The sequence below is a fragment of the Python bivittatus genome, unplaced genomic scaffold (assembly GCF_059951505.1).
Source record: "Python bivittatus isolate LINGU-HERP-01145 unplaced genomic scaffold, Pbiv_v1 ctg000700_np1212, whole genome shotgun sequence".
NCBI classification, from domain to species: domain Eukaryota; kingdom Metazoa; phylum Chordata; class Lepidosauria; order Squamata; family Pythonidae; genus Python; species Python bivittatus.
Genome location: NW_028277098.1, coordinates 87,231,503 through 87,248,482, shown reverse-complemented (window position 1 = coordinate 87,248,482; position 16,980 = coordinate 87,231,503). Strand labels below are relative to the sequence as shown.

At 38.7% G+C, this 16,980-nt stretch overlaps 1 protein-coding gene across 1 annotated transcript in view; it reads right to left on the bottom strand.

Annotated features, from left to right (window-relative positions):
* BCAS4 (breast carcinoma amplified sequence 4) overlaps nt 1–14,972 on the bottom strand; it is a 41,065-nt gene extending 26,093 nt beyond the window's left edge. Inside the window, exons 1-3 of the mRNA XM_007432853.3 lie at nt 14,567–14,972; nt 5,603–5,674; nt 653–754 (exon numbers count right to left, since the gene is read on the bottom strand). Of these exons, the coding sequence (XP_007432915.2) occupies nt 653–754; nt 5,603–5,674; nt 14,567–14,809 (417 nt within the window). The 5' untranslated portion in view covers nt 14,810–14,972. The remainder of the gene's footprint in view (nt 1–652; nt 755–5,602; nt 5,675–14,566) is intronic.
* Between the last annotated feature and the right edge of the window lie 2,008 nt (nt 14,973–16,980).

The following is a 16,980-nucleotide window of genomic DNA, read 5'->3' as shown; positions in this document are numbered from 1 at the left end:
AATTAAGAAACATATGTGATAAAGCAAGATGAGATAGGGTAAAGAATGATTGGGTGCTAAATGAATACAAAAATGAGTGACCAGCATGAAAGAACTACATTGATGTGTCTTGAACATATAGAAAGAATGAATGAGGACTGAATCACAAAACAAACATATGAAGAGTCAGTGGACTCACAGAAAGTGGAAGACTGAAAAAGTCCTCTTGAATTGAACTGAGACCTTCAAAAAGGCAGATGTGAGAACATTAAATGGCACAAGATAGTAGTAAGATAGAGATGTGGTGGAACCAAGAATGGTTTGCAAGGATAGAAAGCTACAAAGAGATACAGTGAATGGTGAAACTAGAGTTAGCTACTTTAGTTTCCTTTTCTTAACTCTTAATTTCTTTGTCTTCTTATTTCTCAATCCATGTCTGTGTGGTGTTGTATAGTATGGCGCACAGTGTTACTTACCCAAAAGGGATCAGTGTGATTGGTATATATTACGTTATTTACGTTTGCTTTTGGTGAATTCTAATAAAAGATCTGTTCATTACTTTTTTCACCAGTATTCTGATAATAGTAAGAACCTTTTTAAATACTTCAACAGAACTGAAACTACTCAAAAGTATACGTTTCTGGTCCAACCTTACTTAATGTAAGCAACGAACCTCTAGTTTATCCACTTTTGTATAGACATTGTTCATTTCTGAAACTTTGGCCTTAATAAGTGGAATCATCTCTTCCAAGAGCTTGGATGTATCACTCCTAATCTGCACAGACAAGAAAAAATATGTATCAGAAAGCACTGTCAATAAATACAAAAACATATTTCATTCAATATACTGTATAAAAATACATGCAATATCATTTTATGTATGAAATAGTGCCAAACATTTTCCTTCAGAAAATTCAATATAGATGAATACATCAGTAGACTCCTTTCTAGGATCTGTTCAGGCTACAGCTATCCTCAATTATGCTATAGTGGCAGCTGTTCCCTTACCAACTACTAGGTCTACATACTATGTAAGCCACAAAATGTGTCATACTTTAGCTTAAGGCTGCAAGAATATATACATTTCTTCCTCCACTGCTGATCCCTATCATGCCTATCATCTGCTTTGATTCACTGCCAGTGGTGCTGTTCTGCTTTTCCATGTGCAGCATGTTAGGAGAAGAACAATTCTTTGATATCTGTTCTGGCTTTGCTATACTCCCTCTTCTGCCTATCGCCAATTAGCTGACAACGCATCCTCCAACTGCAGAATTGGAGCGGGAATGGGGTGGGTCTGGCTCCAGGATTCTGGCTACATTTCCTGCGCTAGGCTCCTTCCTGTGCTCTTCCTCTGCACCCCATACTGTTGTCATCCTAGCTGAATAAAGCTAAAAAACATATTGAAATCACAAAGGATGCTCAGAAGCAATGCTTCTACTTAAGACTTTTCTTCCTTTTCTCTGCTTTTTCAGGGCAACACATGTCAACTTCCAGATTGCTCTATTCTTGGGAGTGAGTGGCAGGAAGAGTTGTACCCATCATTCCACTGTTTTGCTTTTTCAGCCTTGCATTAAAATCAGCAATAGCCAAAGAGTTAGGATACCTACAGCACTGTCAGTTGAGAAACATAGTGTTATAGTACTGTATTGCATAATTCTGAGAGACTGCTGGCACAGCACGGCTGGCTCCAATTCTTTAGGAGACAACAGCAGAATGGCAGCAAACAAGGCTTGACAGGCACTCAAGGGAGAGGACATGCCCATACCAGGCTGAAAAGGTCAATAGGTACTACTCTGTTCTTGTCCATTACTGATTACCTGACAAAGCCTTTGATGTAACAGTTAGTGAAGAGTAACAGATTTTACACACCTTGAAGCTGCTGTTGGATGCTCAGGTTAAGAGGAAAAATACTACTTTAACACCAGTATAGCTAAGGATAACTTAAGACGTCTTACGTACAAGATGGAAACAAGTTGGAGGCAATGTCATGATGACATGGCAGAACTGAAAAACTGAAAACCTTTATTATGGTCATTAACCAGCACAAGACATGGCAGAAAAAAGATGTTGTCGGGACATGCTTCCATAGTGGTTAAGTGCACTTTATCTGAGAAGCAGATAACTCAAAAAGTAGGTAACTTCAAAACTCCAATGAAAAATTTGCAGAATAATGTTTTTAAGCCAACAAAAGTACAACTGGAGAAAGCTATCATTTCTATTTTGTATCCAGCCTAACTTGTATCTTGGCATCATTGCCAACGCAGAAACATAATCCATTAAAATGTATATGATAACAAACTCTGATATTTTGCTGTATTTGCTGCAACAGAAAAATACAATTAGCTAGGTGGGGTTACAAATTGACCCTCAAAATGTCTAAAGACAAGACAGTGAAGTTTGCTTGTTGATGATGAACATAATAGCAAAAAGAAATTAAAAATGCTACTGGAAGAAAAGTGAAGGAATATATTCCTCACCTGTAAACCATGAAAGGAAACACTACACTACTACAGGAGCAGCCATTCTCTGACGATAAAAACAAGTAATTGGTACAAGAGAGAGATGCCCATTTTTTGGCCGGAGAACAGCAAAACAGAGAACAAAGAACGGTTGATATATTTTGGAAACATACCATCAGAAACTCTAAAGTAGAACCAGCACATAATAACAAACAAACAAATAATTGGCATTTGCGAATAGGAGAATCAATAGAATCAATAGAAAAGGCTGATTGTTGTAAACATGGTAAGCAAGGTAAACAAAAGAAAAGTTTTACCTTGATGCATGTAACTTTCTTCGTGCCTGAACAAAGATTTGAAAGGGCCTGAAGATACAGTTTAAGAACTGTTGTCCCTCCAATTCATAGTCTACATTGGGGTTTCTCAACCTTATCAACTTTAAGATGTGTGGACTTCAACTCCCAGAATTCCCCAGCCAGCATGGCTGGCTGGGGAATTCTGGGAGTTGAAGTCCACACATCTTAAAGTTGCTGAGGTTGAAAAACCCTGGTCTACATCATCTTACCACAAAAGGTAAAGTATCTTTCAGGTGAAGCTCAATTCCTGGTGACTTCATAGACGTGTCCATATTGTTTTCTCATCAGCCGTATGGAAATGGTTTGCCACTGCCTTCCCTCAGAATGCTTATTCAATGTCCCAATCCAGCCTACAGCCCTGGCATTCCCTGGAGATTTCCATTCCATATTAACCAGGCTCAACTAGGCTTAGCTTCCCCTCTCCTAGGGAATTCCTTTTTCTCTCTGGAACTTTATGAGGAAAGAAACGTGCAGCAAATATTTAGTTTCTTTATTATGTACGTCTTTGCTGAAAAAGCACCTTTTTTTTGGGACACAGGTAAGTCCCTGTCTAAATCCCCTTAGGACCACATTAACGATTAAACTTAACACAACATGCAGACTCACTATAGCTCCTTTTGGAAAATTGCAATGTTTTACTTCTTACATCCATGCAAAAGAAAATGTAACAGCCAAATATGGTTTCCAAACATAATTCCTCTGTAATTACCACAACACAAAGAGGAGTTGTTGTGGGGGAAATAGGAGGCAAGAGTATTAGGTATGTTTGCTGCCTTGAACTGACCAAATATAAAAAAGGCAGAATAAAATAATAACAAAAAACAACTCTACCAATGTAATGACATATTAAACCATTGTTTTTTATAGGCTCAGTGGCTGCTTCTGTTGTTTTCCACTTCCTTTCATCATTGGAATTATTTGTAATTGTGATTATATTATTACTTTTTTGCACACACACACCCGGGGTCTTTCTCCATGAGCTTCTCCTCCCGTTGAATTATACTTTTGAATTTATTAAAATCTGCTTCTTTCAAGTTTAAGATATGCTTTTGACTACATCAGCATTATTTGCTATTCTTCCCCAAAGCCCTCACTGGTTTCACTTTGTCTACTAAGTCTTCCAAGTCACTCTGCAGTGAGATGGGCAGTGACAAATTTGAAATATAAATAAATAAATGCATAAAATAAATTAATGAGGATCAAATGAAGAATTAGTTGATCCTCTTTGCTATAAAAGAGACTAGATAAATTTTTTTCTGGGTAATCTGAACATTTATTGAGCCTATCTAAGTGATTTTTGATTGTTTAAGTCGTCAAAAAATCTCAGTAGAACAAAATGTATCCTTTTTAAAAACTTAATATAAGCAAAGGCACTGTCCATGTAAAAAAGACTCATCTGGCACCCATGTTATTTTTGAGTTCTAAGCTTTTATTACTTCTTTTTCCTGCTGTATTTGATGCTCTTATTGTGTTTAACTATTACTGTTAACAGCTCTGGATATTTTGAACTGAGGACAGTAACATCTTAAAAATCAATAAAAACAAAATAAAAATAGTTTCCTGTCCCTTGAGTGCAAGAGACAGCAAAGAAAACAACATCAAAAAAGTTACAAGGTGAGACAGGCTAAAAAAGGGTAATTTTCTCGGGGTTTTTTCCCCTTTTTAGTCATAGTAGAGAACGTTAGTTCTGTAAAATAATAATAATAATACAACAAAGAAACCAATAGCACAAATCTACCACTATCTATGGAGAAACCTGTATCCTTGAATTCAATAGAGATAATTCCTAGGAAAGTAACCTTAAACATTTTGTTGGTTGCCACTTGAACAGAAAAATCTGAAATGGTAGAATCTGAATACCTATGAAAACAGCCTATGTATTCTTAGGAAAGCTAAGCTACCCTTTGAAGTTGCACTACATACTTGACAAATCGCTGATGTTCTTTGGAAGAACTGTTAAGCATGGCTTTCTAGACTAAGCTGATGCATACCACACTTTACTTATTATGAGTCAGAATGCAATGATTAAAAAGGGTCCACAAATCATTGCAATGCAAAGCATTGGTTAAAGATGCTGCAAAGAACAACCATGTCCAGTTATGCTGAATATGCCCTGATGATATCAGCAGGACTGTATCAATATCCACATTTTAAATCATCAGTTGCAAAGTAGTCAATTATCATGACACAAGATCAGTGGACCTCTTGGGAATATGTTTTTTGGCCCTCGAATAAAAGTCCACAATCCCTTTCCAAGATGATCTTTGGGCAGCTATCAACTTCATGGCATTAGGTTTTATCCTCCACTGAAATACAAAGGGGAAATCTAGGGGAGAGTATGCAGATTTTCCCTCTAGAACTAACATGGGGAATCTTTCATACAGTATTCAAATAGCCACAAAGAGATATTTGTGAGAACAGCAGAGCTCCTTATTGTGTTTATGCATGCAGGTAGGAATGGTGCACATAAACTTTACAAGCAAAGAGCACTTGTCTAGGCCCGCAAGTATTTGTGCACCATGGTGCCACCTTGTGGCTCAACCATCACTGTTCTCAGTAATAAAAACCATTTCAGAGAAGGTTGTTATCAAGATGGCTGCCTTAGGAAGAACATGAGCGTGTGTGTGTGTGTGCACGCGTGCGTGCGTGTTGAGAGAGAGGAGAGAGAAATAGCTCCCTCTTCCCACACAGCTCACTGCAGCCTGAGCTGCTGTTTCTAAATCACTCTCAAGATGGCCTCCAGAGGAGACAACATAGAGGAAGTATTTATATTCTCCAAGGTCTACAGAAGCTGAACTAAACACATACCATATCAGTCATTCCACAGAACTCATCCAGTCTTATTAACATCTCTTCTATACATTCTTCTACTTCTTTCATCTGAAAATAAAGAGATAACTTAAATTTACTGCCTCTGCGAAATAGTGAGACAACCCTCTGAACATCCTCTGTATCCCAAACGAAGTTGAATGACCCGACTTACATAAAAACTTTAAATTCTGACAGTTAAACACAATGATTTTTTTCTATTTCAGATTAAATTATATGCACCTACATACAAAATACAATTTTCAAAAAAAAATGCTATGTTTGCAAACTTGATTTTCCATGTTTTCTCTTGATGATAAGCATGCAAAATTTTGTTGCTTGGACCCTTTCCAATAATGTAGCAACAGACCATCCTTGCAGAAAGCATTTTGTTTGTGAAAGCCCATTGAAGGTGATGAAGCTCACCATCTAAGAACCTGTTCAAAACAACTTCCCCACTTTACAATGATTACTGGAATTTGAATAAAATGGTCTTTGAGTGAACTTGAAATACATGGTTAAATTTTTAACACTTGTCATTTCATTCATAATGCCATTTCAAAGAACGTGTAACATATTCCACAGTAAAATCATAGTTTTCCAATTACTTCATGTTTTGGAAAGGAAAGTGACAGAAACTGCTGCAAATTTCAAACCTCTTCTTTCCTTTGGCCTGGCAGAAATTTGGAATTAGGATACATTATTTATAGAACAGCAACACTTTCTCTAAATCTGGTGCTCAGAAGTCTGTTTAAGATGTTATGGGATCCATTATCTTATGGTGGTCTTCTCCAACCTGCTGCCTTTGTGGATCAAGTTAAGAAAGATTATTCAAAGTTAATGTCCAAGCGCCATTAAAAAGTCAAAATATTAGGTATATGAAGTGAATTAAAAGAGATACTCCTAGTATAACTAGATACTCCATTAAGTATTGTTTTTTTCAAAACAAACAGTGCCTTTAAAACAGTTTGTGTACTTTTAGCTTAGTGCCATGTGTAATATCATCCATTATGGGTTATGTGCCAGCCAGATCACTATCACTTACTCAACAAACCATGTTTTAGAAAATCTTGGTTAGAATTATGTGTGAAACACCCATGTCATATCCTTGATTTCTGTGTCATCACCTCTATTTGTTCTAAAAATGTCTTCCTCCCTTACTTTATCACTATTATACAATTTCTACTTTGTCAAAAATTAAGATTCCAAAATTATATATTGGTTTTGCTTTCTCCTGTGTTTCAGTACATATACTGTCTTTACACATATATCTGAATTTCTGTAAAGATCAACACTATCTTTAAAACACTTAAGTAATTCCTATTATCAGAGTTATATTTATATTTAACTTTTTAGGTCACTGACTATCACTTGAAATTGTCTCTTCTAATATTTCAAGGAATAGGCCTTACATAAACATTACATCATGCTCTCCTTATTTCCTCTGGTGGCCTTTCTACACACAGGCAGGATGTTTAGGAACTCTTTACAGAGGACAATTTTTCACTCACACCCATTGTCTTCTTGGTAGCCCTGCAATCACCAAGCTATTATATTGTGCATATACTGCATGCAATTTAGAAAATGAACACAATAATAAATAGTATAAATACACATTAAGTTCTTGTCAATAAGGGCTTTGCACAAGTCTGTGACATTTAAATAAACTCTTAGTGGAATTTAAATTATAAGAGTCTAGTGAAGCATGGAGACAAATCTATGACATAGCTCAAAAGTCAAGAATTGTCTTCTGATACTTTTGAACCAGCACAGAACACAAACAAGGACATACATAAAGACTTGAGCAGAGTTTTTTTCAATAATTCATCTTGTTTATTTAAAAAAGAGATTTAAACTGATACTCCCACTGAGATTTCAGATGGATAGTGGGCTAAAATTCACAGAACATAGTATGTATACTTATTTGGGCATAATCTCCACTAAATAAAACTGAACCTCTGAGGAAATATGCCAAGCAGTAGACATTTTTTATAACATTAAATTACATACAAACTTTGACAAAGCAGAGTACACTGGTGCCGAAAAGACTCTCATGGCTTCTACAAAGACAACTTCACGTAGTTTTTTTTTAGAGCAATATGGAAGCAGTTTACCACTGTCTTTTTTCAGGATACTTTTCAACTACATGGTCTAGCCCAGTGTTTTTCAAACTTGGCAACTTTAAGATGTGTGGACCAACTTCTAAAATTCCCCAGCCATCACTGGCTGGGGAATTCTGGGAATTGAAGTCCACACATCTTAAAATTGCCAAGTTTGAAAAACACTGGTCTAGTCTATACTGTAACCCAAGGATTTTCCAGCTACTCTTCCATCCAAGTACTAATCAGGATCAATGATGCTTAGCTTTGAGATCAACCAGTATTAGCTGGGTGTTACTACAATACAGGAAATCATCAACTGAAGCACTACGAATTCTGCTATACAGATTAAATAAAATGGTTTGAAAACCTTGCATGTAGGAACCAGAATAGAAGACCTTTAAGAAAAGTAATTGAAAATAAACATCTGTAAGTCTACTCCAGTATCCGAGGGGAAAAAATCTTTAATCAGTCCTCTAACACACATCCATATCTAAATTGGGAATGCAACATAAGAAATAGATATAATGAAACAAAGAATATACAAAGTCTGAAATGAATTCAAAATGTGAAAAAACAAAATATTGTTCCATCATAATTTCTAGCATTGGCAACTAGAGAATGTCAAGTTTTTCAGAAGCAAGGCGATACTTGTTAGTTAATTAGGAATTTTATTCTGGGAGGCTTCCAAAACTTAATAGTATCTAGATGGCTGTCGTTTCCTCTTTTATATGTTTTATATAATTGGGGGGCATTATTGGGGGCATTATGTTTTATTTCATTGGTTACTTTTTATTGTTTTGTTTTTCTACACCACTCAGAGTCTAGTTATATGGGCAGCATAAACCTTATAATAAATGAACACCAAATGAAAAACATAAATTAAAAATAAAGTTATACGAATAAACCCTAAATCTCAACAAGCAGTGTTTATGTGCAGTACATCTGCTATACAACTGGTAGTGGCACTCAATGAACATTAAAAAGAAATACACATTAGTATGGTTGTCAGGCTGATTGGGATGATGAGTGTTCTGGTCCAACAGGAGTCTTCTGAAGGGCACCAGGTTGGAGAAAACTGAAAGACTGCTTCTTCAGGGCAGGTCCTTAAATTCTGCAGTGCTTTCCTAAAATCAGGCAGAAGCGACATAAAATAATGTTTCCAGGTAGCACAATATGGTGCTATATTATCTGGCAATGCCATTCTGATAGATAAGCTCCCTGTAGAATATTTTCTCAAAATTTCTGTTCAGAAATGTCATGAATTAAGTGTTCCTATGTCAGATTTCATTTTTGACTCCATGGGATTTCAATTATCACTTTCTTCTGTTAAAATGAAAATAATTATTGCCACGCCACTGTGAGGAACTCATTACACCAAACAAGAAGAAATTAAAGGCAGAATATATATGGAGAAAGCTTCTAATATAATTCAAGGAAAAAGTAACACTGAAAAGTTCAGTTGCTCATTGTAAAGCAAATGATCTGAATGATGTGATTTGTGTCAGTCACAAATGATGTTCCATATGGAATTTGTACCATTTCTACAGTGACATCGAAACTGACATGATATCACCTGCCCTCCTTGTCCCCAGTGTACACACCCATGAATTCCGATTAAAGAATTACTGTGGTAGGCACAAATTTATTCAGATTACAGATTACAGCTTTTTTCTCCAAGTTATCAATTACATTGATAACTTGGAGAAAAAAGCACGGAATTTTTTTCAAGGAAGAATTAAAAACAGAAGAGTTCTATACTCCGTAATGAGACTAAGCAGACCAGCTAAAATCCACTTTGCTATTCACGTTAGTATGGCAGAACTCCACTCTAAAAATCCACAGAAAATGTCATACCTACTTACATTCACAATATTTCCTAACAATATTCTTTCTCTGATTTAAGTAGTAGTTAATTTTTTGAACAATTTACATTTTAATAATTTATCTTTTTGTTCTTTGACAAACAACTTTCCAATACAGGTTTCTTCAACACACATTTCGTCAGTGTAATTTCTGACTGCCTACCATTATTTGTATATCACTTTCAGTAATATAATGTACCTTCTTTTCATATACAGGTTTTCTGCCTATTTTTGCTGAAAGACAAACACTACCTAGGTTCCATTTGCCTGGTGGAAGCAGACACACAAATACCACTCTCAGTGGAACCCACAGCAAAATTATTTTGCATCCCTAACTGAAAGAATCATTTTGGATTCACCTACCATCAGCAATATAAATAAGAAATAAAACTCTTGTGCCTAAGGCTTTATATGTTCACTTTTCTTTCACTTGGTTAAGCAATACCAGACCTAGTTAGCCCTTGACTGGAAATTACCAGGAACTCCCAAGATTGTAGACTAGATTGGGAAGTGAAATAATCTTGAAGAAATGATAAATCATTCCCAGAAATCATGTCCACGTCCATGTAGGCACCTCAAAGGAGGCTTTACTTTTTACTTTCTGTTGCTGTCTAAAACTGCGAGATTATTTTTTTAAATGAATTAATGTTACTGCCCTGACTGACATACAGCCATCCACCTTATTATTATGGATAAATCAAAACTGTCCACCCACTTGATCATTTCAAATGAAGTTTCATCCATGTGTGAAGTGTCCTTTAGGTATGGGGCAAATTTTCCCATTATTCTTGCCTTATGTACTACTCAGTGTACTACACAATGACCTTCACAGCTGAGTGGGAACATGAATATAGCCTCCCAAGTGAAAATTTTCATCTATTCTCTCCTACTTTGCCATCTTGATCTAATTCTTAACTTCAATTGGCGGCTATGCCAACATGAAACTCTCACGGTATCTACAGGAACACTGTAACACATCGTTACACTGTGTGAACTTTCCATACAATTATGGCAATTAGATAAAAGCTATGTCTAGTATAACACACACTTTTAAGTGCTGAGCAATAAATCTACTTGAATACAGTTAGTTTGCAATACTATTTGTATTGAAAAGTAAAGTTAGCCTCCTGATGAACTCACAAACGTGTTCATATAACCCATTTACCATGAAAGAATTCTATTTATAGATGGTTTATTTCAACATAAACATGGCCAAGATCGTGTAGTTAATTATAAAATATCTAAACCTACCCAAGCTAGTTAAGCTTGTGAAATCTCATATTTTGCTTTGAATGGGGCATGATGGGAAATAACAGACATGTTCAAAAAATAGTTATGCTAGATTGTTTTGTATTAGCTGAGGCATGCAAGTTTAGTAGCCATTATTTCACAATCATAAATAATTAACATTACAAAAGTAAGCATGTCAACCACCATACAGTAGTAGACAACATTGACTCTTAAGGATTAGCAACAACAAACCTGACATGTTCTTTCCTTGGGCCAATCTGAGCACATAAAACAGTATTGATATTACAAAAACAAAGTAAGAGAAAATTGAGTCTCTAATTCATTATTCATCTTTCTCCTAACAGTGTTCAGGGGGATAATTCCTTGAATATAAACACACAGACACGCACACATTTAAACATCTGAGGTGTCTCTTCATGAGGTGTCAGCTCAAATTCACTAACTTATTATGGGAAAATTATTAGTAAGTAACAGATAACAAATATATCTACTCTGTGAACCAAGTCACAGTGACAAATTTAGAGAGGAAAAGTGTAGAACAAGCTCATTCAGCTAATCAAACTGTTCACATCCACTATTGGTATCCAACTGTATTGGACACTATCAGACTGGAGAAGACTTTGGTTTAAGCAGCAGCGTACGACTTCCACTGCCTCGAGGACTGCAATGGACTTTGTGAAGCATGACAAAGGTCATAGTTCCAAAAGTGGATGGGGCCAAGACTGGGTGAGTGAAACTGGGGGGTTGGATTTTTTTAAGATGAAGCCCCTGCAAATAAGGCACCCATTTTACCACTTAAAATCCCCCCCCCCCGCAATGCAAAAAATATCATCCACTTCAGGGGGTTGTGAGTGACTCAGAAGACTGCTAGCGGGCTGTTAAGTGGGCTGCAAGCATGGAGCATCCCTGCTTAAACAAGTAATTCTGCCATTCCTTATTCAACTGAACCTAAGTTTCAGAGTAATGTAACCTGTTGAAACTAGACTGCTGGAGAGCAAGGATCTGTTTGCTAGACACCCTTGGCAATACAGTGTAAAGTTATATTTAAAAATATTAACAATGTCAGAATTCCATTATTAAATGTTTAACAGTATAAATTCTGTCTATTCTTTCTCATGTCAGTTGTTTTGGATGACCCTCATATGCATTATTCATAGACACATACGCTACCTCTTAAAGGTATGGGAAAAGGACTGTTTCCATTTCACTAATCATGTGTGTCTAACTTCTCTCACATACTTTTCTTTTTATTAACACTATTACTTTAAACAATATATAAGGGTTGTTAGGAAAATTGCAATTTAATCTGAATTAATATTATATACATTTGATTTTGATTTATGTGCCATCAAGTTGGTGTCAACTCTTAGCAACCACATAGATTTTCTCCATGATGATCTGTCCCTAACTTGGTCTTTCAGGGCTTCTAACAGTGCACACATCACCACTGTAAATGAGTTCATCTACCTTCTGCTGGTTATCCTCTTTTTCTCATTCCTTCCAATTATATAATTATATATATACAGATTTCAAGAAACTTATGAAACCCCTTTGTTTACAAGAGCTGCAAATCATAGCAAATTACAAAAGTATTACTTTACAAAATTTAAAACTGGAAAATTTGCATGTGTTATATATTTGCTTATATTTGTTTTGAAGATACATACGCACCAAATTACTCTCTATAATCACAATGCTTCTGATTCATGCAAATCTTAACAATCCATTCAACCCTCCTGATGAGAGTTCTCCAAATGTTGTACTCATTTTGGTGTCTGTCCCTTTGCAGAGTTTACAAAATATTTCTTTATTTACTCAGCAGTAAGCTTAGTACAGACAGCCAGTTTGGTGCAGCAGTTAAGGCGCCAGGCTAGAAAGCGGGAGACCGTGAGGTGTAGTCCTCCCTACGCACAAAGCCAGCTAGAAAGAAGGCAATGGCAAACCACTTCCAAAAATGTGGCCAAGAAAACTGCTTGGATTTGTCCAGGCAGTCACCAGGAGTCAACTAAAACACCAAAATAAAAATAAAAAATAAAAAAAGGAAACGTTGTGCTATGTTCAAAAGAGATCACTTCCAATATACAGCATTGCAACCATATGCACTGAAAATCCTTAATTAAGCTGTAATGCATGAAGAAATTCTTATTTGTGTGTGTGAGGGAAGAAGTATAATTTGAGTACCATATTTTATTAATGGACTTGCTCATTAATTTGGGTAGTGGATTTTTATATTCACTCATTCACTTATATGGCACTCTTCAAATAAATTTTTTTAAATGTATAAAACTGGATGCTAATAATGCAAAATTTGCAATTGAAATATCCACAAATTCAACCAACTAAAATACATTTGGATGCTAATAGTACAATATTCACAGTTCAAATATTCAGAAAGTCAGCCAACTAAAAATAATTTTAGCATAACAACTTGAACAGCCTTTTTAACAAAAACCAGCTTGGAAAAAAGTTTTTTTTAACCTGTTTTTTTTTTAATTATCTAAAATTTGGCAGAACATGAACTCTGTAAGGAAGGTGCATCATGTAACAATGGCTTGTTCCTTGTGCCAGTTGCTGCTAACAATGGACAAATGAGCCCATATGGATGCAAATAATGCTTGGTACCAAATCGTTTAATTGTTTAGATACTAATATCGTTATTTTAAATTGAGTATGAACATTAAGTGCAGTGTAGATATGATGTAACCTGAACCCCTTGCAACCTCCAGGGATGGGGCCAATTCCATCTCAACATTAATTTCCCGATGACATATTTACAGACCAAGTAGTGCTATGCGCCCTCACAATAATGATGGTAGTTTTGCCCAAATCTCCGCTTGGTGACTTTCTGTTTTATTTAAGTACTGAACAGGAGCAGAAACAGAAGACAAACTTGTGGTACTCTGTACAGAATCTCCTGTACGACTGATCTCTAAAAACGGGAAACAGCATAAGAAAAAAGTGTGCAAGACAATTCCAGCTAAATGAGCCCCAAGGATGTCGTGGATGGGAGCATCGAAACACCAGTGAAAGATCCTGGAGGACCAACAGGTAATATCTTCTCCTTGCACCTAATCTCTATCTATCTATCTATCTATCTATCTATCTATCTATCTATCTATCTATCTATCTATCTATCTATATCTATATCTATATCTATATATATATTTTACTGGATCTTTTTAAATTGTTATACAGGGATGTTACAACTGCACGGTGGAATACCTGCTTCAAGACGTAAGGTGATCCCTAAACAGAATTCATATAGAAGAAGCAGAAGGCACACCCAGAATGAGACAAACCGCAGAGTGGCACGGAGCTAAAGGGTGTGTTACACTATCATGGGACACTTTCTTCGATTGCGGAGGAGCCTTCCACGTCCCCAGGCCGAGAGGGAGAGAGGGCGGGAGGGAGGCTGGCCCCCAGTTTCGTATCCTAGCACTGAGCTGTGTCCCTACGACGCAGTAGCCCATGGTTGACTCAATGAACTCAGTGTCCTGGATTTGCACAACTCACGGAACCACGCATTAGGCACACGGGCTAAGTTTGGACAACACGCTAAGAGAAAACGCGGTAAACTAGTCCGGGATTCGGAGGGTCGTGGGAACACAGCCGCCCACAGGCTCCTTCCCTTCCCAAGCACCCCCCAGGGGCACGGGGCACCCACAAACCCCTAGGATGCCTCCCGATCTGGGGGGACCGCCTTGCAATGCTTCGCTCCAGCCGGCGACCCCCAGCAGCCCCACCCGTACCTCCTCCCCGGCCTCAGGGGTCAGGCGGCAAGCGAGCGGCCGAGCCCCGCCGGCCTCCGTCTCCTCCGCTCCGGCCGCCGCCGCCGCCGCCTTCCTCCGGGGCTCCCCGTTGTCCGCGTCGTCTCCGGGCTGCTCCGCCGCCCAGCCGGCCGCGGCGGGGAAGGCGGCGGAGGAGGAGGCAGCGGGCGGCGAGGGGCGCCCGTGGGAGGCAGCCGCTTCCCCGTCGGCGGCCGCCTGGCTCATGGCAGCCGCGCGCCTTCTCTCGGCCCGCAGGCCGTGCCAGAGCCGGCAGCCCCCCGCGCCGGTCCCGCTGCCGCTGCCGCTGCCGCTGCCGCTCCCGCTGGCGCAGCTTCGCAGTCGCGGCGGCCGGCTCGGAAGCGGCTCCTCCGGGTGCCTGGCTTTCCGCGGACGAAGCCGGAGCTCCTCCTAGCGAGCGGGGCTCAGAAATGCGCCGTGGGAAGCCGGGGGTCTCGGCCCGCAGAGGTCGCCGCCTCCGGTGCCTCAGGAGGAGACCCGCCGGACCCCCGAAGCCCCGCTTTACACCCAGCACCTCGCCTTTGTGTGAGATTTCTCCTTCCCAAATCCTCTTCTCTCCCCTGTTTCTGAACGTTTTACATTAATGGTTTTGACGACCGTCTTAAAACTTGAACTGCTTCGGGATATTTTATGGGAAATGTTGTATAAAAGTTTTAAAGAAATAAATGTTGGATAGGTCGGCGACGTTGCAATTGAATCCAAGCGTCCTCTATAGGATCCTAAGAGCAGGAGTTTTATTATGCACTTACAACTAAGTGTGGAACAGACATACAGTAAAACAACAAATCGAATCAAATTTAGTTTGGTCCTGGCCCTCTCTGCTCTATATCTAAACATATATACCTGCATACGTGTGTGTGTGTACATCTGCTTTATAAGTAATCAGAAAAGTTGGCAAGCAAACACAGATGGTATTACCTCCTAACGTGGGGTAATTTCATCTCTCATTCTGCTGCTTCCTCGTTGTCAAGAGTATTTTTTAAATTGCTACATGACAGGCAGAAGTACAACAGATGCACTTTCCCTCTGTTCTCCTCCATAGAATGGTGGGACAGCCGCAACTGCTGCCTGTTGTGTAAGTGTTAAAGGCATCATTGTTGCAGCCAGGCTGTTCAGTACAATTTTGTAATGCTGATTCAGAACAAGCTGTACTGAATTCGGAGGTTATGGGGTTGCAGCTTAGTGTTATTCGTGTGTTTTGAGAGGTGAGATTTCTGCCATAAGCATTTGCGATAACAGGAATCAATTCATCAAATTTGAAAATGTCATTTTCTACAGATGGTAGAAACTACGAGCCTGGCAGAGCATGAAGATTTTTGCAAGGGAAATTTTATATAAATACAGGTCTTATTGCAAGAGTTATTCCTGTCTCAGTGCAATACTCCACATACATATATATCCTCATCATGTTATTCCCTTTTGGGAAAACCATTATGCAAAGAAGAGAAAAGAGTAAGAAGTAGGGAGCAAAGGAACTGTAAATGTATGAGATAACAGAAAAGAAAAATGCAGTCTAACTCAGGGTTCTTCAACCTCAGCAATCATAAGATGGGTGGACTTCAACTCCCAGAATTCCCCAGCCAGCATGCTGGGATGGGGAATTCTGGGAGTTGAAGTCCACCCATCTTAAAAGTTGCTGAGGTTGAGGAACCCTGATCTAACTAAATCTAGTTTGTACCAACACAATTCGCTATACTATTCCATTCCTTTGAAACCTGCAAAACTAATCCTGCTCCGCTACATCCATAGATCATGTCCTACAATTGCTTTTCTTCTCATCTCTATCCCTCTCTCTTTGAGGACCTCATTGACTCCACTCAGTTTATGACTTTTCCTATCCCTTTCAACCTACTCAAATTTCTTCATATATTTGTTTCACAATTCAATCTTTCATGCTCTGTGTAGGACCAAACTATAAGGATGCGCTCTACATGGGGCTGCCCTTGAAGAGTATCCAGAAGCTTCAGCTGGTGCAAAATGCAGTGGCTTGAGCAGTTATGTGTGCCCCTAGGGTGGTGCATGTTACACCTCTGCTTTGTGAGCTGCACTGGTTGCCAATTTGCTTCCGGGTCCAATTCAAGGTGCTGGTTTTGACCTTTAAAGCCCTTCATGGCATGGAGCTGGGTTACCTGAGGGACCGTCTCTCCCCGATTACATCTACCCGTCCCATCAGATCTGGCAAAGAAGTCTGCTGTAGATCCTGTCTGCCAGAGAATTACATTTGGCGGGTCCCAGGAGGCGGTCCTTCTCTGCTGTGGCACCCACCTTGTGGAATCTTCTTCCCTCAGAAGTGAGATTAGCTCCATCCCTCTTAACATTCTGCAAGTCCCTCAAGACCTGGCTATGTGATCAGGCCTGGGGCCCAGGGGATTGGGGAG